We start from the raw sequence: 23,196 nt of genomic DNA, 5'->3' as shown, positions 1-23,196 counted from the left end.
AATGTTCACAAGAGAATTCATACCAAGCTGAATCCTCAAAGCTAGTGTCAAAGACAAGTATTTAATGGTTGTGCAGCTAGCATGTGATTCCAGTCAGCAGCAGCCCAGAAGAAGTTCTGCTGTACCTCAATTGGTAGTAGCACACATTACTTTTATCCAGGACTTTTGTACCAGTATTAACTCCCAAATCCTGGGAAAGCAGTTACTTACTCAAAGTCCTTAACACAGATTACACAGCCTGTAAACCCAGCCTACATGGTAAACAGCCTTCAGAAGTGGTAGGCTTCCATACAGGTAAAGCATTATGACTGTGTCCCCAAAGTGCCATATCAGTCATTTATAGACTCTCTCAGCCTAGATCAGAAGAGAAATGCATCTTCACACAATTGAGTCCAGAGCCATGCCCATGGCCAAATAGCCACTAAGGAATAAACCTAATAATTTATGTCATTTTCTCAATATGAATGGTATGCCCATATTTTCACTGCTTAATTTTTACAAAGCAACATATAAAGAAGATAAAATTATTTCAATAAGTTTTTATACTGGCCATGACCATAAGAATAGATATGTTGCTTTAAGCAATGTTGTTTATTATTTTATGTTATTTTTTTTATTTGGTAGTACTGTATACAGTGAAAAAGCTAAGCTGTTAGAATAACACTGCTTAGAACAGGTAGGCAAAAGACAGAAGGAATGACAGATACAGCAGATTCTCTGCAAATGAATATTGGACAACTCTCTGCATAAAGTTTAGAGCTTACTACACAGCTAACCTTCTGAACACACAGTACAGTCAGATTACAAACTCTTTTGCATAGGGTCTTGAAAAGCTATCACTAAAAAAGATACCAATTCCCTTGTGAGACAGCACTCAAAATTGAAGTCTATACATATGTGCTTCTAAGACTCAGCCAAAGTGATTTTTCAGTCTTTGAATGTAAATGGAATTCTCTATCATAGAATAATATGATGGTGAATTAGATTGGTTTTCTCCTTTAAGGTATATTTCTAAACATTCTGTGAAAATTCAGATTATTTTTACATATACATATTGATTTTAAAAATATACATTGTATTTTAAATTATTTTTAATGATAATAATTTATTTATTTGATAATTTATTTTGATGACACTCAAAACCTACTGCTCTAAGAGTTCTGAGAATTTCTCCTCATACACCTGTACTCTCCCAATTAAGGCCATATTCTGTCTACCTCTCACTGAGTCTAATTCGAACTGCTCATGATGCCCTCTCTTGGAGTATTAGGTATAGCATTTATATTGCCTTACAGAAGCTTTGCAATTTTATGAGGTCCCATCTGTCAATACTTGATCTTAGAGCATAAGCCATTGGTGTTCTGTTCAGGAACTTTTCCCCTGTGCCTAGATATTTGAGGATCTTTCCCACCTTCTCTTCTATTAGTTTCAGTGTATCTGCTTTTAAGTGAAGATCTTTTATCCACTTGGATTTGAGCTTTGTACAAAGAGATAAGAATGGATTGATTTGCATCCTTCTACATGTTGACCTCCAGTTGAACCAGCACCATTTGTTGAAAATGCTGGGTTTTTTTCCACTGGATGGTTTTAGCTCCTTTGTCAAAGATCAAGTGACCACAGGTATGTAGGCTCATTTCTGGATCTTCAATTCTATTCCATTGATCTTCCTGCCTGTCTCTGTATCAATACCATGCAATTTTTGTTACTGTTGCCCTGCAGTATAGTTTGAGTTCAGGGATGGTGATTCCCCCAGAAGTTCTTTTGTTGTTGAGAATAGTTCTTGTTAACCTGGGTTTTTGTTGTTCCAAATGAATTTTCAAATTGCTCTTTCTATCTTTATGAAGAATTGATTTGGAATTTTGATGGGGATTGCATTGAATCTATAGATTGCTTTTGACAAGATGGCCATTTTTACTAAATTAATCCTGCCAATCCAGGAGTATGGGAGATCTTTCCATCTTCTGAGATCTTCTTCAATTTCTTTCTTCAGAGACTTGAAGTTCTTGTCACACAGATCTTTCACTTGCTTGGTTAGATTCACTCCAAGATATTTTATATTATTTGTAACTATTGTGAAGGGTGTCATTTCCCTAATTTTGTTCTCAGCCTGTTTATCTTTTGAGTATAGGAAGGCTACTGATTTATTGGAGTTGATTTTATATCCAGCCAGTTTACTGAAGTTGTTTATGAGGTTTAGGAGTTCTCTGGTGGAAGTTTTAGGGTCACTTAAGTATACTATCATATCATCTGCAAATGGTGAAATTTTGACTTTTTCCTTTCCTATTTGTATCCTTTTGACTTCCTTTTGTTGTCTAATCACTCTACCTAGGTCTTCCAGTACTATACTGAATAGGTAGGGTGAGAGTGGACAGCCTTGTCTAGTCCCTGATCTTAGTGGGATTGCTTCAAGCTTCTCTCCATTTAGTTTGATGTTGGCTACTGGCTTGCTGTATATTGCTTTTACTATGTTTAGCTATGGATCCTTAATTCCTAATCTTTCCAAGACTTTTAACATGAAGGGATGTAGAATTTTGTCAAATGGTTTCTCAGCATCTAGTGAGATGATCATGTGTTTTTTTCTTTGAGTTTATGTAGTGGATTACATTGATGGATTTCCGAATATTGAACCATCCCTGCATTCCTGGGATAAAGCCTACTTGATCATGATGGATGATTGCTTTGATGTGTTCTTGGATTCGGTTTGTGAGAATTTTATTGAGTATTTTTGCATCGATATTCATAAGAGAGATTGGTCTGTAGTTCTCTTTCTTTGTTGGGTCTTTGTGAGGCTTAGGTATGAGCATAATTGTAGCTTCATAGAATGAATTGGGTAGTGTTCCTTCTGTTTCTATTCTGTGGAATAGTTTGAAGAGAATTGGTATTAGGTCTTCCTGGAAGGTCTGATAGAATTCTGCACTAAAACCATCCGGCCCTGGACTCTTTTTGGTGGGGAGATTTCTAATGACTGCTTCTATTTCCTTAGGGGTTATGGGACTGTTTATATGGTTTATCTGCTCCTCGTTTAACTTTGGTACCTGGTACCTGTCTAGAAAATTGTCCATTTCTTTCAGATTTTCCAATTTTGTTGAGTATAGGCCTTTGTAGTAGGATCTGATGATTTTTTTAATTTCCTCTGTTTCTGTTGTTATGTGTCCCTGTTCAGTTCTGATTTTATTAATTTGAATACTGTCTCTGCTCCCTTTGGTTAGTCTGGCTAAGGGTTTGTCTATCTTGTTGATTTTCTCAAAGAACCAGCTCCTGGTTTTGTTGATATTTTGTATAGTTCTTTTTGTTTCAGTTTGGTTGATTTCAGCCCTGAGTTTGATTATTTCCTGCTGTCTACTCCTCTTGGGTATACTAGCTTCTTTTTCTTCTAATGCTTTCAGGTTTGCTGTCAAGTTGTTAATGTATGCTCTTTCCAATTTCTTTTTGTGAGCACTTAGAGCTATTATTTTTCCTCTTAGTACTGCTTTCAGTGAGTCCCACAAGTTTTGATATGATGTGTCCTCATTTTCATTTAAATCTAAAAAGTCTTTAATTTCTTTCTTTATTTCTTCCTTGACCATGTCATCATTGAGTATAGCATTGTTCAGTTGCCAAGTGTATGTGGGCTTTCTGTTGTTTTTTCCATGTCAAAGACAAGTCTTAGTCCATGGTGGTCTGATAAGGTACTAGGGATTATTTCAATCTTTTTGTATCTGTTGAGGCCTGTTTTGTGACCAATTATATGGTCTATTTTGGAGAAGGTACCATGAGGTGCTGAGAAGAAGGTATATTCTTTTTTTTAGGATGAAATGTTCTGTAGATGTCAGTTAAGTCCAATTGGTGCATAACTTCTATTAGTTTCATTGTGTCTCTGTTTAGTTTCTGTTTCCATGATCAGTCCATAGCTGAGAGTGGGGTGTTGAAATCTCCCACTATTATTGTGTAGGGTGCAATGTATGCTTTAAGCTCTAGTAAAGATTCTTTTATGTATGTGGGTGCCCTTACATTTGGGGCATAGATGTTGAGAATTGCGAGTTCATCTTGGTACATTTTTCCTTTGATGAATATGAAGTGTCCCTCTTTATCTTTTTTGATTACTTCTGGTTGAAAACTGATTTTATTTGATATTAGAATCGCTACTCCAGCTTGTTTCTTGGGACCATTTGCTTGGAAGATTGTTTTCCAACCTTTTACTCTGAGGTAGTGTCTATCTTTTCCACAGAGGTGCATTTCCTGAATGCAGCAAAATGTTGCGTCCTGTTTTCGTATCCAGTCTGATAGTCTATGTCTTTTTTACTGGAGAATTGAGTCCATTGATATTAAGAGATATTAAGGAAAAATGAGTGTTGTTTCCTGTTATTTTTGTTATTGGCAGTGGAGATATGTTTGTGTAGCTACCTTCTTTTATGGTTTTTGGAATATTATTTTCCTGCTTTTTCTAGGTTGTAGTTTTTCTCTTTGTGTTGGAGTTTTCCACCAATTAGCCTTTGAAGTGCTGGATTTGTGTTGAGATACTGTGTAAATTTGGTTTTGTCATGGAATATTTTGGTTTCTCCATCAATAATGATTGACAGTTTTACTGGGTATAGTAGTCTGGGCTGACATTTGTGTTCTTTTAGGGTCCGTATGATATCGGTCCAGGATCTTCTGGCTTTTATGGTCTCTGGTGAGAAGTCTGGTGTAATTCTTGTATGTCTGCCTTTATATGTTACTTTGCCTTTTTCCCTTACTGCTTTTAGTATTTTTTGTTTGTTTTGTACATTTGATGTTTTGACTATTATGTGGCAGGAAGTATTTCTTTTCTGGTCTAAACTATTTGGAGTTCTGTAGGCTTCTTGTATATTTATGGACATCTCTTTCTTTAGGTCAGGGAAGTTTTCCTCTATAATTTTGTTGAGGATATTTACTGGTCCTTTAAGTTGGGAGTCTTCCCCCTCATCTATTCCTATTATCCTTAGGTTTGGCCTTCTCATTGTGTCTTGTATTTCTTGTATATTTTGGGTTAGTAGCTTTTTACATTTCACATTTTCTTTGACCATTGTGTCTATGTTTTCCATGGTATCTTCTGCACATGAGATTCTCTCTTCCATCTCTTGTATTCTGCTGGTAATACTTGTGTCTATGACTCCTGATCGTTTTTTTAAGTTTTCTATCTCCAGGGTATTCTCCCTTTGTGATTTCTTTATTGTTTCTACTTTCATTTTTAGATCCTGCATGGTTTTGTTTAATTCCTTCTCCTGTTTGGTTGTATTTTCTTGCAATTCCTTTAGGGATTTTTGTGTTTCCTCTTTAAGCGTTTCTATCTGTTCTTTGAGGGTGTTATTTATGTCTTTCTTAAAGTCCTCTATCATCATCATGAGAAGTGGTTTTAATTCTGAATCCTGCTTTTCTGGTTTGATGGGGTGTTCAGGTCTTGCTATGATGGGGGAACTGGGTTCTGATGATGCCATGTAACTTTGGTTTGTTGCTTATGTTCTTCTGCCTGCCTTTTGCCATCTGGTTAATTCTAGTGCTACCTGTACTTCTGTCTTTGATTGAAGCCTACCTTTCCAGTTATTTCGCTTGTGTCTGGTCTCTAGGGGTCCAGATGTCTCTGCGATTTTTTCCAGCTATACTGATTACACTGGTATCTCTAGGATGCCTCAGGACATGGTGCCTCCAAGGTGGCAGTCCAGCTAGGTGTTTGCTGTTCTGTGTGCAGTGTCTCCTATTGGATATCTCAGGATATGTTGTCTGACACTCTGAGTTCATTTGTTCCTCTGTGGCTCTGGGTTGAGTGGACCTTCCAGTATGTCTCAGGCGGAACCCGGGATCCACACAACAGCAGACCTGGCAAAGGTCTAGTCCAGGCCTCAGATCCGGGAGATGGGCAGAAGGGGGGTGCTAGCTGGCAGGGGCAGGGGGGGGTATCTGCTGGAATCTGGGCACTCACAGCACCCAGCTATGGGCTCAGGGCAGTATGTGGGTTTTCCTACCTAACGCTGGCTGTGGGATCTGTGGAGCCTCCAGAATGTCTTCAGTGGTATCCGGGGTGCACACACCAGCCAGCCCGGCCGGGAGAGGTCTTGAATTGCAAATTTTTTTTGGTACGTTTTTCCTTTGGTGAATATGAAGTGTCCTTCTTTATATTTTTTTGATTATTTTTGGTTAAAATATGATTTTATTTGATATTAGAATCGATACTCCAGCTTGTTTCTTGGGGCCATTTGCTTGGAAGATTGTTTTCCAACCTTTTACTCTGAAGTAGTGTCTGTCTTTTTCACAAAGGTGCGTTTCTTGTATGCAGCAAAATGTTGGGTCTTGTTTATGTATCCAATCAGATAGTCTATGTCTTTCTATTGGAAAATTGAGTCCATTGATATTAATAGATATTAAGGAAAAATGAATGTTGTTTCCTGTTATTTTTGTTATTGGTAGTGGAGTTATGTTTGTACAGCTACCTTCTTTTAGGGTTGTTGGAAGATTACTTTCTTGCTTTTCCTGGTTGTAGTTTCCCTCCTTGTGTTGGAATTTTCCACCAATTATCCTTTGAAGTGCTGTATCTGTGGGAAGATATTGTGTAAATTTGGTTTTGTCATGGAATATTTTTATTCCTCCATCAATATGGAGAGTTTTGCTGGGTATAGTAGTCTGGGCTGTCATTTGTGTTCTCTTAGGGTCTGTATATTATCAGACCAGGACCTTCTGGCTTTTATAGTCTTTGGTGAGAAGTCTTGTGTAATTCTTTTAGGTCTGCCTTTATATGTCTTGACCTTTTTCCCTTATTGCTTTCAGTATTTTTTCTTTTTTTTGTACATTTATGTTTTGATTATTATGTGATGGGAGGTATTTCTTTTCTGGTTCAGTCCATTTAAAGTTCTGTTACGGACATCTGTTTCTTTAGGTTAGGGAAGTTTTCCTCTATAATTTTGTTCAAGCTATTTACTGGCCCTTTAAGTTGGAAATCTTAACCCTCATTTATACATATTATCCTTAGGTTTGGCCTTCTCATTGTGTCCTGAGTCAAATTTTATCTGCTTTTGTACTCACGATGGTGGGGGTCCTCTTTTTGATTACAAGACATAGCAATTTTACTTCTAGATATATGTTCAAAAACTGAAAATAGACATTGATGAGATATTTGTAAATTTCTGTCTAGAGTAATCTTCTGACTGAGAGATAAAGAAGTAATTGGTATTATCATTATCGGTGAATAAAAAGATTACATAGGGTTAATTGCATGCAATTTAGATTAAACTGAATATGCTGGCAAATGATAAAATATAAAAGCTCTTTAGAGACATTATCTTTAGGGACAATAAAAATTATTAATGTAATAAAATATGTATGTTAACACAAATAACAGGTTTTGAAAATAATCAAAGTCAGAGAAACAACAAAGAATGAGTCTGTTTGTGACTGGTACATGAAAGTTTGAGATTGGCTGAGTTTTAGTAAAATCTTGAGTTCTGTGATAAATATTGTGGGATTGTTTGGTGATGCTGTTTGAATAACATTTGAAGACACTTATGAGGTGTCTGAGCAAAATGAACTACATTCAAAGAAGGTGAATATGGTAAAATCTATAACTACTTCTTGAACAAAGTATGCAAAAGGACTTAATGCCATTTGATAGTGAATGCCAAGTAAACCAAAAGAAAAGGAGGGGAGAGGGCTGTAAAACAAACATGGTGCTAAGGAATTTTGTGGTTTAGGAGGACTCTGTATCAACCTCAATACTCAGACAGCAAGTCATAAAGAAGACAGAGGTCTTCCAAAGCTGCAAACTCAAGAAGGGATCAAACAACTCTGCTTTCTCAGGACATGTAAAAATCACTTGGAGTTACACCAAACTGGTTACATCAAACATCACTGTGTGTAGGCTGTCATCCTGAGGCTACTTGTAGCTACTTCTAGATTATAGACAAAGTAACACAAACCCATCCTCTTCATGTTGTCATTCTCAATCTGAACCAATTGCTAAACATTTCCATCTCAGCCTCAATATGAGAAAGCCTGAAGTCAAAGAGAAAACCCAAAGCCACTGGGTTTAACCACTATTTCCCACAGCCATTTTACCACTATAACCCATGAGCAGAAACGATTTCCTCAAAGTTGCACAGGAAGCACCAGAGATGCTGATGTTTTAAATGTGCAATTTATTATGATAAGCAAGAAACAAGCAAGGTGGTTTTACAGGAAGCAAAAGAAAATGTTCAGAGCTTAGCCAGAGCCGACAGATGAAGATCATTCTTTGTTTCTTCCCAGCTGGTATAGCAGACAAGACATCCATCTTAGTAGTACTACTCTGGGATTCAATTCTGGCAAGCCCAGGACTTAGTGCTATTATTCTCCATGGAAGGGTGATGCAGAGTCATCTGTGGAAAGGCTGTTGAACTTGCTTTTATTCTGACAGTTTCCAGGACAAATTACTGGCTAGAGCTCCCCTGGATAAGAGGTGTAACAACCTGGAACACACAAAACAAGACACAGAGGTGACCCTGGAGGCAAGTGGGGAAGAAAAGTACAATCTAGGTGACATGGACTAGAGGAACAAACTGACTTCAGAGTCTTTCAGTTTATATCAGACAATAAATCCAGACATAGTATTTAGGGAACTTGCAACATCATCCCAGGGGTTAACCTATTTCCATGTCTCTATAATCTACCTCAGAGCAAGCTGGACTAGCAATTAAAAGTATTGCTTTCACCATCAGTGCCATAAGCAATACTTCCTTGATATTCATTGGGTAAATGAGTTTGTTAAAAATCTCAGAATATACTACACATTACAGAAAATATGGACAGACACTATGCATGCCAGCACTTCCAAAGTATTTCTGATAAAAGTCCAGAAAGGAACAGATTTGCACTCCGTTGATATGGTTAAAAGAGGAGAAAAATCTGGAAGTGAGGGTGTGTAGAGTTTCTGCAGACTCATATAACCGGAATACTTAGTAGACCTGGAACAGCCTGCCTCACCCTCGAGGTAGCCCTGGTTCCCAGTAAATGTGTAACATAAATTAATGGAACTGAACAGGTGGGGAAGTGTCTATCACTTTGAAAAGAGCACATAAATAAGTTGAAAATATGACTCAGGAGTGGGGATGGGGTTGTCCAGGCAGCCTTTGAATGAATGCAGGGCATTGTACATTATGAGTATAATTGTAGTGTCACTTACTTGCACTGCGTACATTCAGATCTCTCTTTAAAGCAGAAGTCAAAGGGAAACTTCCCTGGTGACAGAAAGAACCAGTGAAGTCATCCATGTCCAGGGGCCAGACCATGGCACCTCCTAACTTATTGTCTTTGAGCCACTGAGCCTGTTGAAACAGAGGAGATGAGTCACTTGATCTCCTGGGAATCAGGCTGCAATCTCATCACATTCAGTGGTCTAAGCTTACCTTCATCTTGAAGCTCTTGACATTATCATAGCCAACCCACTGATTGCCCTGATAGGCATAGGGTACTTCCTGGGAGGCATCCCAGCTCTCAGTGGCTCCCTCATTCAGAAATGTACAAATCTTTAAACAAACAGATTCAGATCTTTTAAATATTAATGCCAAGAAGGAAAGATAACATTCAGTTTATTTATCATTTCTCCATTCTTTTGTGGAGTTTTCTGCATTTTCTAAGGAGTTTTATTTTATTTGTCTTCCAGTAAACAGACATTTCCTTGAATTTCCTGGTTCTACAGGGCACATCTAGGCCTTTCCCCAGACTAAGGGAGTGATCTAACTTGAGATGCATCACTAGTCCTCATTACTACATTTTTACTTTCTGAAATATTCTCCTAAGCGATAGCTAAGATAGTCTTCAAACTGATGATTCTTATATGCTTGCCTCCTAAAAGTTGATATTCTAAGTATTAGTCATGAGGGTTCACAGTAATCTTCATAGCTTATACTACCATACTGTGATTCCGTCTATCTATACGTGTTTCTGGACATTGAACTTGATGTCAAGCATATCAAACAAACCAAGGACACAAAGGAATACTAATACTTGAGTTATTTTTAAAATATGTTTACTCTCATACTTGTACTGTGTTTTTAGAATCCACCTTAGCAGGAAATAAATGCCCTACAGTCATTTTCATGAATATTAGGTTTTGGTCTGTTGTATCAACTTGTATATTCTAAAGTATCTCTTGCTATTGACTATATGAAAGTATACTAGAAAAAAATATGTAAGAACTTGAGATATTGTATCTGCTTATGGAGCGTACATGCTGGATACAATGAGCATATACTTTCAGCTGATTCTAGTACTCAAACAGAGAAATGGCTCTGTAATTCCCTGAGCACACTACAACCGATATACTGACCTCATAGTAAGCCCAGAGTCCTCCTTCACCTGTGTACTTCCCTGGTGTGCCAGCACAAACAGTAGGGGCACCAATTCCAGTGTTAGAGGGGTCACTCAAGATAAAGGTATGCCCATATGCTGGAAATCCCACAATGAGCTTCTCAGGAGCCGCCCCATTTTCCTTCCAGTAGGTAATGATTGAATCCTGTAGTGGCAGAAAGTAAACTTATTGCTAGTGTATCTGGTGACCTGTGTTTGTATAGGCTAGTTTCCTGCTCTGATATCATGAATTGTGTGATTTTATAAACAATAAATAAAATCGGATTTCCAAATAAATTGCTGAGTTGTAGCTTTTCAGATACATGAAACGGCATAGGCTCATGCATTAATCTCTCAATTCCACTTGAATCTGTTAATGTCTTACCACATTGAGATAGGCATTATTTCCAGAGTCAGTGGGAGACTTATAGAGGGGACTATTTTCTCCAGTGCAGCCATCCTGGGAATCATGGAGATTATATGTCATGACCTGAATATAGTCAAGAGTCCTGGGAAAAAAGAGAAAGGTCTTAGAATCAATATTTTGGTTACACGTCTTCAAGTTCATCCTTGTATTCTTCCCTAATATATGCATCATTTTTCTCCCCATGTACCCCTGCCTAGTTCTCTGATTTCATTTTCTCTATAGCTATGGGTGTTGAAAAAAATGTATTGGTAATGTTATCCACTACCACTCAAAAGAACAAAAATAAATCAAAGGTATACTAGAACATCAGTGAAATGAAACAGTTAGGAGTTAGACTGCCAATGTACTTAAATAAGCATGGGGATTTGGAGAGACTAGGGGATAGAGAATGCCTTAGAAAGAAATATAGGGCATAGAAAATTGAATTAAGTTAATATACTTGTTCATAATCTAAATAAACTATAATACTCATCATATATTTGAATACAAGTAATCTGCATGAGTAATAATACTGCTGCAAAAAGACATGAGCTATTAAATGAAAATGTCAGTGTCAGGCATGTTATATTTCTAAAGCATACAATTTTTCCTGCAGTCATCAGAGACACCAAAAACAATCCAGCATATTGCAAATGCTCTATGATGTACAACATAACTTGATGCTAAAACCATACTGATGAACACAAGGCACATTAGCTCTATACACAGAGAAACCAACCTTAAACTTACAGTCAATCTCTCCTCCTATAGGAAGCCTACACCATGACATTTATGTAAGGTAGTCTTCTCAGGTAAAAAGACACCAATGATTACAACCAGTGATAGATCCTGAATGCTACACGACCAACACATTTACAAATTATTCACTAAAGACATGATCATTATGGAGGTAATAACCTGCTTTCTGACTGTATATGAGGCCTAACATTGGGTGTATTTTACACCTGTCAAAGTAAATCTGACCAAACTTTCGTGCCTTAGAAACTCACAGGCCCGAAATGGAACCGGCATTTGTTGTTCTCCTAGACTGTCATAGTATTAAACTGCCATTCAGATAGGCATTTATTTCCATAGATATAATATGCTTTCAAGATTTTTTTTCCAGAATCTCTGCCCTTTTTGAAGAAAAGTTCTTAATTAATACACTCATTATTGGTTAAAGCACAGAATCTTAACTAAATCCGAGTTCTCAGCTCTAAACATGACATTTCTACTAACATCCCTCACATGTAAGGTTGAAAGAATATGATACAAGAGGGTTTGTGAAGAATTTATTGCTGCTGAATTAAGGAAGGAAGCTGAGGAAATGCTGATTTCTTCACCGGATGTGGCTGTTGGAAACGTTATCTCAGAGCAGTTGGTGCTGTACTGACAATACCTACTGGATAGCAAGGGTCAGAAAATTGCAGCATTTTAGGCAGGGAGTTCCATTCCCAAGCCCAACATATTGTAAAGAAGTTGTTATTTAATGGCTGTAAAACGAACAAGAGTCAACCTCTTTTAGGAATGTGGCCATTAGTAGGTGCCTGCATTCCACTGGATGAACCCAAAGCCATGCACATGTTGGCTTCAGAATTTGTGTAAGGAGATAGTAACATCATTAAAAACTAAAAGTAGAAAACCTGTAATTCAGTGGAATGTAAGTTATAAGCTCTTAGGATGATTTAGAGACCAAGTTATTAGTGAATGTATGTGATCAAAATACATTGTTTTAACATATGAAATATTTATATAGATAAACATGTTATTCATAAGATCAGTAAACATAAAGTTAGAATTATTCTTAGGACCACTTTTCCCACCTGTGTAATCATAGCACTGCCTATAAACAACACCTTGAAGCAACAAGAAGCCCATGAATAAATGACCTTTGTTTAAACTCCCACAGGAGTCCTGAAGTTGGATCCTCACTTACTGAGAGAGTTCAGGGATCTTGTAACCAGACTGGATTGTGGCAATGACACCAGCTACTGTGGCAGTGAGGAGCAGCCTTGGAATGTTTTTCTCAGCGGATTCGTCCTCAAAAGCTTTACGCATTTCCTACAAAAAAGTACAATGTACTTGCATATTATATGTGGTATTTTTAAAGACAAATACGAGTCCTATAAAATTATCTCAGTGCACATTTACAAATTTTCTTTTACTTTATTTTTTTCAATACCTCAATAAAGTATTAAAATTGATGATATTAATTTATGGCTACCTAATATGTATAGAAATTAAAAAAATATTTTGTAGGAATCCAATGTCTGGTCAGAGCTCGTTCTGAATCCAGCACTCTGTAAGCGACTTTGACCTGAGCCTGTGTCCTCCTGCAGTGGTGCAGTGAGATGCTGGCAGTGCTCTCTGCTTGAACTGGCTCAGAGGACCTGTATCATGCCTATTCAAATATTGGAGTGAGAAAGTGGTAAGATCTGAGTAAGAGGTCCAATTCAGTGCCTGTTTATAATCCACAGGATTCTACATGAGTCTAATCATGCCTTCAAATTCAGGTTCCTCTCATGGCTGTATTATCTGTATGTGAAAGACATTGTTTCATAGGATATATGGATAGGTTGTGCTCATTTTTCTTCTTATTTTTCTTCTGATATGTTTTGTGGGCATTGTTCATTGCCTTATTTCTTTTTTGAGAAAGGTGGGGAAAAGACATGAACTTGGGTGAGCATGGAGGTGGGAAGTATCTTGGAATAGTGCAGGAAATAAGTTAAAATGAAATTTTATAAAAGGAAGAAAGAAAACAAACTTCCACATTTTGCCATGTGGTAAGAGGATTCATTGATGAGAAAATTTTACTGGTCAAAGCCATGAGAAGATGAGTGCAATAGACGATTTCAAGTGTTAAACCTATCAATTGTAGTATGTGTGTTAAAACTTTGTCTTGATTAATGAAAACACTCAGAATTGTAAATGTGAGTCAAAAGCATGATTTAGTTTACTGTACAGGTTCTATTTCTATCAAAGATATTTAACAAAAAATATCTTGTCATTCATTAGTACTTAATATTGAAACTTTTCAGAGGCTGGTTAAAAATCCATGGAGTGAGTGTTATTGAAAATAATTTGTTGGTTCATATCTAGAAGAACAGCATATACATCATAATTAAAAAAATAAACAATATTTTTTAAAATCATTTTAGGAGAAATTGAATTTTAAAACCCCTTTTCAGTCTTTCTAGGACATAAAGGTCTTTTGCACACCAGAGAACCCAGGAAAGTTAAACATACCACTTCCCTCACAATAGAATGAGATGTGTAACTGTTCTTCTTGGAATGCCAGCAATAATGTAGTTTTACAATGTTGGTGATCCTTTGTTTTCTGATGACGTAGGCTCCTCCTATATCTGCTAGAATTTACTTTTCTCAAACCCTTTCCTCTTAAGGCCTTGAGAATCAGTTTTAGGCCACAAATCCCATCTTTATGAGTGATATAATTAGTGCTTTACAACAGCCCTACTGACTTCTCAGTTATCTTATGCCATCCTGACAATACTGACAACCACACACATTATGTTTACCTCAGTGGGGCTCCACAGACACCCAAATTTGGGTAGGTTCTGAGTCAACAGTACCCATTCTTATGAAATTGTGCAGATGTGTTTTATAAGTAATCTCAATGTAAACATGTATTAAATTGTTGTAATCTTGGGACTGAGATCATTGTTATCTGAATATTCTTTTTCAAATTAGTTTGTTCCCAAATATGACTAAAGTAAAAGGGTCTGGGCCCAACACTAGAAGTCGTGGTCCAGCACTGGTTACAATAAATTTGGGTTGAGCAGAGTTTCATTTTTACCTCACCCTGATTGTTTTTATTTCCTGCCTGCTTAAAGACCTGAAAGGGAATCACCATAAGCCTTGCTTTGTAGTCTATTCATTTTTATTGGGGATCATCTACTCCTCATCCTAACTCAAGTACAAGACATCAAATCAAATTTCATATCATGAAGTTTAACAGTGTATATTAATCCACTCCTGGATATAATAAAGTTAGTTTTGACAAATAGAACATGGCCCTATCTCATAGAAATTAAGTAAGGGTTGCATAATAAGGAATACAATGAGCCTTCATAAATTGCACTTAGAAGACAAATAAGCTTAAAAAAGTTTTGTTATCAAGAAAAAAATGTTTATTCTACCTCAGGTCCAAGGATTAGGACACACTATGCTAGAGCAAGGCCATGTGAAACTGATGCTTTGAACTTATGACATCATAAAATAAAACACTGTTTTGAACTTACTATCTAAATCTTTCTGTAACTCCCCTTTTGTCTAACATATTATCTATGAGGTAGTCTGTTTCTTTCATAGGAACTTTTGTCTGCAAAACTATGAAAAACTGAAAGCAAAAATAAAAGTGTGTGTAGCCCTTTTCTGCTTCATCAAGTGTGTATGTGTCTCTGGGTGTCTGAGCTTGTCTGTCTTTTTTTTTTCCTTCCTTTCTTTCTTTCTTTCTTTCTTTCTTTCTTTCTTTCTTTCTTTCTTTCTTCCTCCCTTCCTTCTTTCCTTCCTCCCTAACTTCCTTGCTTTTTTCCTTCCTTTTTTCCTTCCTTCCTTCCTTCCTTCCTTCCTTCCTTCCTTCCTTTCCTTCTTTCTTTATTTTCCTTTCTTTGTGGCTCGGGAAGAGAGAGATAAAGAACTCCAAGCCTCTTTCCTGGCCAGCAAGTGCCCCCTAACTCAGAAAACAAAGGTCCCAAGTACTTTAGTTTCTTTCTTTAAGCTGCTGTTACTTTGGCAGAAGTTAAGTGACAGAAGTCATCAACTTATGGGCTCAAAAGCACCTAAGAGAATTAATTGCCAGGAGCCATCAGCTTCTGGCCCCCGAACACAGCAGGTTAAATAAGCCATCAGCTTTTGGCCCCAGAATAGCAAGAGAGTTAAACTGCCAGAGCCACCAGCTTCTTGCCCCCAGAATAGCAAGAGAGAGTTAAATGGCTAGAAGCCATCAGCTTCTGGTCCCCAGTACAGTAAGAAAGTTAAAGCCAGAGGTCATCAGCCTTTGGCTTTCATCTGACTCTGTGTCCCACCTCAGTACCTGACTGTCAGATCAGGACCATGTCAATTCATTAGTAGTTTATGTCACAAAGGGCCGTGTCTTGTCATATTTCTTGACTATTATTCAAACCCGTCAAAGTAACACAAGGTGTTGCATGAGAATTACGTATCCCTAAATAAATATAAAGTCCCCACATAATCAGAACTTGATGCCTTTTGAACTCACATGTCTTACCAAGTCACTTTTTCAGAGATCTCAACCTCTTCACTGTGATAGAGGCCTCCTTACCCAATTTAATAACAACAGAGTCCTTCTCAGACTTAGAGAAAGTTTCACTTACTCACAAGTACTTCCTAATCCTTCTTAAAACCAGGTCAGGTACTCACAACATTGGGTTTCTTTTGCACTCTGGTGTTTCATGCCAGTTATTAAGATGCTTCATGTATTGCCTAGATTGCCTCATATGCGTGACTGATGAAGCAAAACATTCTGCCTTGTTCTTTGCTTAGAAGTGTATCCACTTACTTCTGGCTTATAAGGATTGAACTCTGTATGCAAACAACACAGGTAGTTGTGATACTTACTAGCTCTGTGGTTCTGGAAAGGTTACTCAAATACTCTCTGAACATTAATGATTTTGCCTGTAACATGATGATCATGACACTGGATTCACTCCCTAGAGGGCATATGATGATTCACTATGGTTCTAAAACAGCACGGAAATAATGGCTCACATGTGTGTTGAATAAATGAATAATAAGTTAGGACTTTTACAGTGCTAAGATTCTATGTTTCTATATTTGTTTGGTTTTGCTCTACAAGTACTCATAGTTCTTGAAATGGAGAGATTTAAAGCTTCTAGGACCAAAAATATTTTTGAATTCGCTCACCTTCACCAGGACACTGAAGAGATGTTTGTCCTTAGGAGGGCTTCCACGAGACCCAGGGTACTGCCAGTCCAGGTTGAGGCCATCAAACTTATACTGGCGAAGGAATTTGATGACTGACTTAATGAATGTCTGACGGTTCTGAGGAGTTGAGACCATAGTACTGAACCTTTTGTATATTGAAAGAAGTTAATGTTAGGCTTCTATGACATGGACACATTGAGAACAAAAGAGTTCACAGCTATTTTTGACTCCTTGTCCTTTACTAAGGTGCCTTGTTTCTCTCTCATCCTCCCTTTGCACTCACATCACTTAACCTCAAAATACTCTTTATTTCTCAGGCCCATATTTTCTACTAACAAATTTCCTTTGCATTTTAAGTTTATGTCCATGCTAACTCATCATATTTGCCTTCAAACACCCCAAGTTCATATTTGATCAAAGAAAATTTCTTCTTAATTAGGGGCCATTGTTTTATGTCATGTATATATATATGTGTGTGAGTGTGTATATATTTTTATATATATGTGTATGTATATATGTGTATGTATATATGTATATGTATGTATACATGTGATACATACATATATATATAGTCACTGGAGAGTATTACTAATTTAAAGGATTAGAATGATTAGGTGTGGTCTTGTTGGAGGAAAAATGCCAAATAATAACTCAAAAGGAGAATATGACCCTCCTCTGGTTGGAAAGATATTAAATAGTTTATGAAAATCATTTTTAGTAGCTAAAAATCTCTCAGAAGATACATCTTAAAATATCAGGCCAAATTTGAATTTGTGAAGGCCATATGTATACTTAGAAACAATATTTACTGCTTAAATTGAGGCTCTATGGTAATTATTTACATATTAACCTATTTACCCAATGTATTTCCTTTAATTCCCCTTTCAAAATATGAAGTAATTGACCTGTGATTGTATAGTTCTAGCCTGCCTACAACAATAAAACCCAGTAGCCCATATAAATAGAACTTACGAGGCAGATCCAAAGTTCCATCCTCCAATGGCCAGGAGAGTTTTTAGCTCCGTGTTCCTCAAAAATGACAGAAAAAGACACATATCAAAAATATTTCTCATGCCATTCAGTTTTTTCTAACATAATATCATATTACAGAGGAAGTGTGATTTCACTACTGAGTGATTTTTAATAAAGTTCTTCATTATCATAGTTTTAGGACAGACCTCTTAAATAATAGTAAATTTGAGAATTGTTTACCAAGTAGTATAGTGACTGCATTTCTGTGCAAGTAACTTAGAACCATAGATAGCTCACATTCTCCCTAGTAACAAAACTGACAAATATCTGGGTCTTTATTGTTTTGCCAATCTTCATCAGTTAATACAAATCAGTTGTGTTGGAAGTATATGTCTTCACTGAAATGCTTGTTTTGAGACATCAGATTCCACAGTAGTTGATCAGCACTTTTGAGAAGACATTAAAATTCAAGGGTTCTTGCCCATCCTCAGAGCTTCAGATTCCATGATCTATGGTAGGGATAGGCATTGCTTTCAGTAGTCCATTTAGTTTTGATGAAAGACGTGCAAGAGACACTATTAAATATAAGACTTTTTTTGAACTCATTTTCAGGTGGAAATCATAACTTAGATTTTTCCTAAAGATACTATTGCTACTAAAGGAAGATGTCACCTGAGTCTTTCAGAGCATTGGTATGGCTAAACTTCCTAACCTGTCAATTGTTGGAAATAAGTGATCAATTTATTGTTAAATATAACAAAACTTTTACAGAATTTATTAAGCATTTATTATTCTTGGGAGCAGTGATATTTACCTTCTAATGGCTCACAATTCTAGTCTTGAAGTAATCAGCAAAGATTACAGTTTTTGATGTTTTCCAAAAACAAACAAACAAAAAAATCCTGACAGAGAAAAGATGAACCACACTACTGATGTTTCCATTACTATGGTATCTTTTACACAGCCAGAGGAGATAGTGTAAAAAAGAAAAACAATTCCGTAGTATGAACCACATTATCAACCAACCAGATCCTACAGAGCTCCCAGGGACTAAACCACCAACCAGAGTACACATAGAGGGACCCATGTCTCCGGCTGTATATGTAGCAGAGGATGGCCTTATCTGGCATCAATGAGAGGGGAGGCCCTTGGTCCTGTGGAGACTCGATGCCCCTAAGTAGGAAAATGCTAGGGCAGTGAGGCAGCAGTGGGAGGGTGTGTGGAGGAGCCCCCTCATAGAAGCAGGGGGAATGGATGGGATAGGGGGCTTGTCGAGGAGAAACTGGGAAGGGGGATAACATTTTAAATGAAAACAAATAAATAGGCAATAGAAAAGTATTGTGTACATCTTTGCTATTTAACATGTGGATTCCCACTCATAAGTTTCAAAAGTCCCACAGCAGAATGTTCCTAAGAAAACAATGCTCACACAAGTAATTCAAAAATGAAGTTGTGACCCCGGCTTGCAGCACAGACAATAATAAACTGAAAATACAGTGGGACAGAAACATAAGATCTGAAGCTTCCGAATTAATGAAAGAAGATGGAGATACCTCCATTTGATTGATTTAGACTATGAATATTTTTATTATGTATCACAAATTTACAAGCTACTATTGAAAGATTAAAATAGCTTTGTTCATTTATTTCTCATGAATAAAAAAGGGAAAGAATAAACTGAATAAAGATAAGAGGTTTAGACTCATGAGAATAATTGCAAAGTATAATATGATAATGAATTAATATAAAATGCGCAAATCAGCAAATAAATGTCAAGAATATAAATCATTTTGGACAAAAGGGAATATCCTTGGAAAGACATTTCTCAAAGAAAAACAACTGTGTAACAGTTGAATTAAGCAAACCTAACACCATGATTAAAGGATAAATTTAGATTTCAACTGCATTGGCCTATCTTCTCATGTCTCCCATGGCAGCTATAATATTGGATTAGGTAAAACCTAATCAATATTATCAAGTATATGAATAAAGAAAAAATTGGACATGGATGATATGAAAGTACCTAAGTAGAGTTATAGAACAAAGCATTATAAAGATAATTCAGAATGGTAGAACTGCAACATGATCAAAAAACGCACTCTTCAGTTTATCTCCAAAGCACATATGCTCAAGGTTTTCAAGAGATGTCGGTGCGCCAACAGTAATTGTAGCTTGATTCACAAATCCACCTTAAGTCACATTAATTATCAAGAATTAGATGAATGGACAATGTGGTTTGCTCTGCACATATCCAGAAATACTACTCAAACATTAAAAGAGTGAAAGTTGGGGTTGGTTTGTTTTCTGCAAATATATTTATGAACCTGAACCTAGTAGACATGGAATTAAGTGAAATAGGTGGAAAAAGACAAATAAAATGTGGTCTGAATTGCAAGTGATACCGATAATATTTGAACACATAGATTCTGAAAAGAGTATGATGATTCTCACAGAGAGATAAGAACATAGTGTTGGTCAAGCCACACAATGAACCAGGAAGAATATTTCAAGAATTATGTATAGGAAGAACCCTAACTACATACAAAATATGGGGTGAGGTAGCATATATCCTAATAAGGTTGTGAGACCTAGAGATGTATAAGAAGAATTCCAAAGCCGGTAGTAATAAAATAAATAGAAAGATAAAGATACAGCCTGTCTCAATTTAAAACTGAAGAATACATTGATGGAATCATCATGCAATTTTGTTAATTCTGACATACGTTTTTAGGAAGCAATGAGATGTAGCAACTATTGGCACACTGATACCAAACGCTATATCTCTGACTTTACCTGGATTTCAGGCCATTTAATGCTTCATAGTCAGTCAAATCCTGCTCACTTGTGTTGATGATCTCATTATTCCGCATCCCAGCAAAGGCATAGATCAGGTGAGTACACAGGCAGGGGTCAATATTGCCAGGTTTGAAACTCCCTACTGTTGGCCTGTTCTTAGCCCAATTGGTATAGTAGCACATCAGCTGATAGGATGATCCTGTGGAAAGTTATCAGAGGAATAGTGTCCTGATGTAGATGCCTGTGACCTTGGCTAACAATTTTGCCTTTATTATCTTATTTGCTGTGTATGAGATATATGTTATCCAGGAAGTGATGAATGCTGTGAATATTTGTGCAAATGAGTACAACTTATAAATCAGCCAATGACTATGACCTGGTTGCTTAAAATTGTAACAAATTTATAGTCAAAAAGCACAATTTCTTTAAAACCCAGAAGTTGCCAATTTCAAAACTCTCATCTCACTAGTCAGGACAGCAGAGGAAACTGATGCCATTCTCCTACCTAGGAAGCAAAATACTGCATTTCCTCTAATCAATTATCTCTTGCCATTTGAGTCCATATATCAAAAGGAAATGAATCCTGACTGGCAGAAATTTGCATTAGTAATAATGAATCAGGATTAAAGATTTATGTTGGTGAAAGGTTTGATCAAAAACTCACCCAGCTGTACATTCAGAAGAATTGCCAGACCTAGAGAGAGAAGGGGAAAGAAAACACATTTATTTCTCTGAATCAGTTGGTTTAACCATAACAGTTGGTGTAACATAAAATTTGTAATCCTTGTGGACCATCTTACTGACTGTAGATCATTATTACAACACACAAGAGAATTGACTTTGGCAAAAAAATAAAAATAAAAATATTGGTTTGCCACTATGGAGACCTTAAATTATCATGTCTTTCAAATTTCTCTTTACTTTGTAGTCCAACCTATCAATATTTCATGTTTCACCCTCCATGTCCTAATTGTTATTCAACATTAAATCTACTACAACTACAAGAATTTCTGACTGAAATCATTCAAAATTTCAAGTGCTTACTGGCCATACATTTATGAATCTTAGTTCTAAGAGTTGTAATAAATCAAGTCTTCCCCAGCTGATACAACTTCTAAAGCACAGAACTGAGTATCTCCTGGAGAGTTTTTTGATGTTTGAAATCATCGGTTAAAAGTAATTGCGAGAGAAAATACTCACTCCAGATCGCATTTTTGACTCTCAGTGGGCAGTTTAGGATGAAAATCATTTCTGTTGATGACTTTTTGTATTCTTGTTTTCTCTCTCTCTCTCTCTCTCTCTCTCTCTCTCTTTCTCTTTCTCTCTCTCTCTCTTTCTGTGTGTGTGTGATGTTGTTATTGTTGTGTTGGTGGTGGGGATGGTAGTGATGGTAGTGTGTGTGTGTGTGTGTGTGTTTATTTTTGAATTGTGGTATCTCATTAGTTACACAAAATTGATTTTCTATTGGAAAACCTTCTGAGTGTACTTTTCAAGTGGTAAGTTTTAGACATGAATCATCATCATGAAATTACAGCTCCTCTAATCTGATTCTTTTATAAATTGAGATTCAAGTCTTTTGAAGAACTTTCTGAAAGTGTACAAAGTTTCTGAATCACAGATGCACAGAAAGTAGTAAGCTTTGACCAACTTGGCTTGAAACAATGACAAACTCAAACACTTCAGATCACTGTTTGTCTACCTAGGACAGTTCTATGTCATCAAAGAAAAAAACACAGTGGAGGACTAATGTGAAAGGATGCTGAGTAGAGAAGAGGTAATAAATGTGGATAGTTCTATCTCAGATCCTACTTATTTCTATCCCTCAAAATAGCCTTCCAGACAGCAATCCGGATACAGTCACAGAATTGCATTTTTAGTAAAGAGGCATAGGAAGAGTTATGGTGTAATGAATGGCTGGCCAAAAACCAAACAGCAAAGAACCCTGGAGTGAAGGTGAGACATTAGTGCCATGCCTGTGGCATCAATGTAGGCATACATGTTCTCCCAGCAGATGAACTTATGAGAGCTAGAGAAATCCCGAATAAAGAGACCCAATTTAAAATGATAAATGAAGAATTCAAAAACATAATATAGTAGAGTTAAAACTGCTTCTTTCAGGCAAGACTAAGGCTCTATGTCTGATTTCCAGCTTACCTGTGACAACAATGAGCTTGGCCATGATGTCTTCGGGACTGCTTCAGAATGCTTCATTCAGTTGTCTTTTTATATCATTTTAGACCCTGGTTATCACAACATTTTCTAGGTAGTAAGTTTTTACCAGAATATGTGTGTGGCTAATTATTAAACCAATAGATACCTACTGTTGACTTATCTCCCTTAGTATCTGACCATCACCTTTATGGCCTTGTATAAGTAAAAGTGCCCTGTGTCCTACCAGTGGGTGACAACTACCACCCTAGGTAATAACTCATTTTTAATGGTTTTCGCAGTTCCCAGAAATGCATAATCTTTTCTGATACAACAATTCATTTTTATTGTGCATGCTACCTATCTAATAAAATTCTTATTCAAAAGTAATAAAATGGTTCAGTAAAGATTCATTCAGGAAAGAGTCATTGTCAAATAATTTACAAACTTTGGTAATTCACAGGAAAGTCTTAAGACCATTGTCTGTGAAACTTTATCTCTTTCATGGCCACTTTCTAAATATTCTGCCAACTCCTGTTCTGTAGAAAGATTTCTAGGTAGGGTTATTAGACATTTCTTTTTCTAGGAATAAATGTGCCCAAGCATGTTCCTTTTCCAGCTCAGAAGCACCCTCTATT

General features: G+C 36.7%; 1 protein-coding gene across 1 annotated transcript; it reads right to left on the bottom strand.

Annotated features, from left to right (window-relative positions):
• Positions 1-8,103: 8,103 nt before the first annotated feature.
• LOC117707174 (chitinase-like protein 3) lies at positions 8,104-22,624 on the bottom strand. The gene is made up of 11 exons (XM_034500581.2): positions 22,565-22,624; positions 21,075-21,104; positions 20,408-20,609; positions 17,615-17,671; positions 16,622-16,787; positions 12,654-12,778; positions 10,697-10,820; positions 10,292-10,477; positions 9,369-9,488; positions 9,146-9,287; positions 8,104-8,432 (listed from the first exon to the last, which is right to left on the bottom strand). The coding sequence occupies exons 1-11, from the start codon at positions 22,587-22,589 to the stop codon at positions 8,401-8,403; spliced, it is 1,209 nt and encodes a 402-aa protein (XP_034356472.1). The 5' UTR covers positions 22,590-22,624; the 3' UTR covers positions 8,104-8,400.
• Between the last annotated feature and the right edge of the window lie 572 nt (positions 22,625-23,196).

The sequence above is a fragment of the Arvicanthis niloticus genome, chromosome 4 (assembly GCF_011762505.2).
Source record: "Arvicanthis niloticus isolate mArvNil1 chromosome 4, mArvNil1.pat.X, whole genome shotgun sequence".
Classification (NCBI taxonomy): domain Eukaryota; kingdom Metazoa; phylum Chordata; class Mammalia; order Rodentia; family Muridae; genus Arvicanthis; species Arvicanthis niloticus.
The sequence above is the reverse complement of the archived record's forward strand: the minus strand, read 5'-3'. Positions and strand labels throughout refer to the sequence as shown.

Bases quoted from the DNA above. Each gene is read 5' to 3' on its own strand.
- LOC117707174 (XM_034500581.2), bottom strand. From the start codon at position 22,589: ATGGCCAAGCTCATTGTTGTCACAG. The intron at 21,105-22,564 runs GTAAGCTGGAAA...TTCTCTCTCTAG, and splicing joins CAAGCTCATTGTTGTCACAG to GTCTGGCAATTCTTCTGAAT. The intron at 16,788-17,614 runs GTAAGTTCTATT...AATATACAAAAG, and splicing joins TGGAACTTTGGATCTGCCTC to GTTCAGTACTATGGTCTCAA.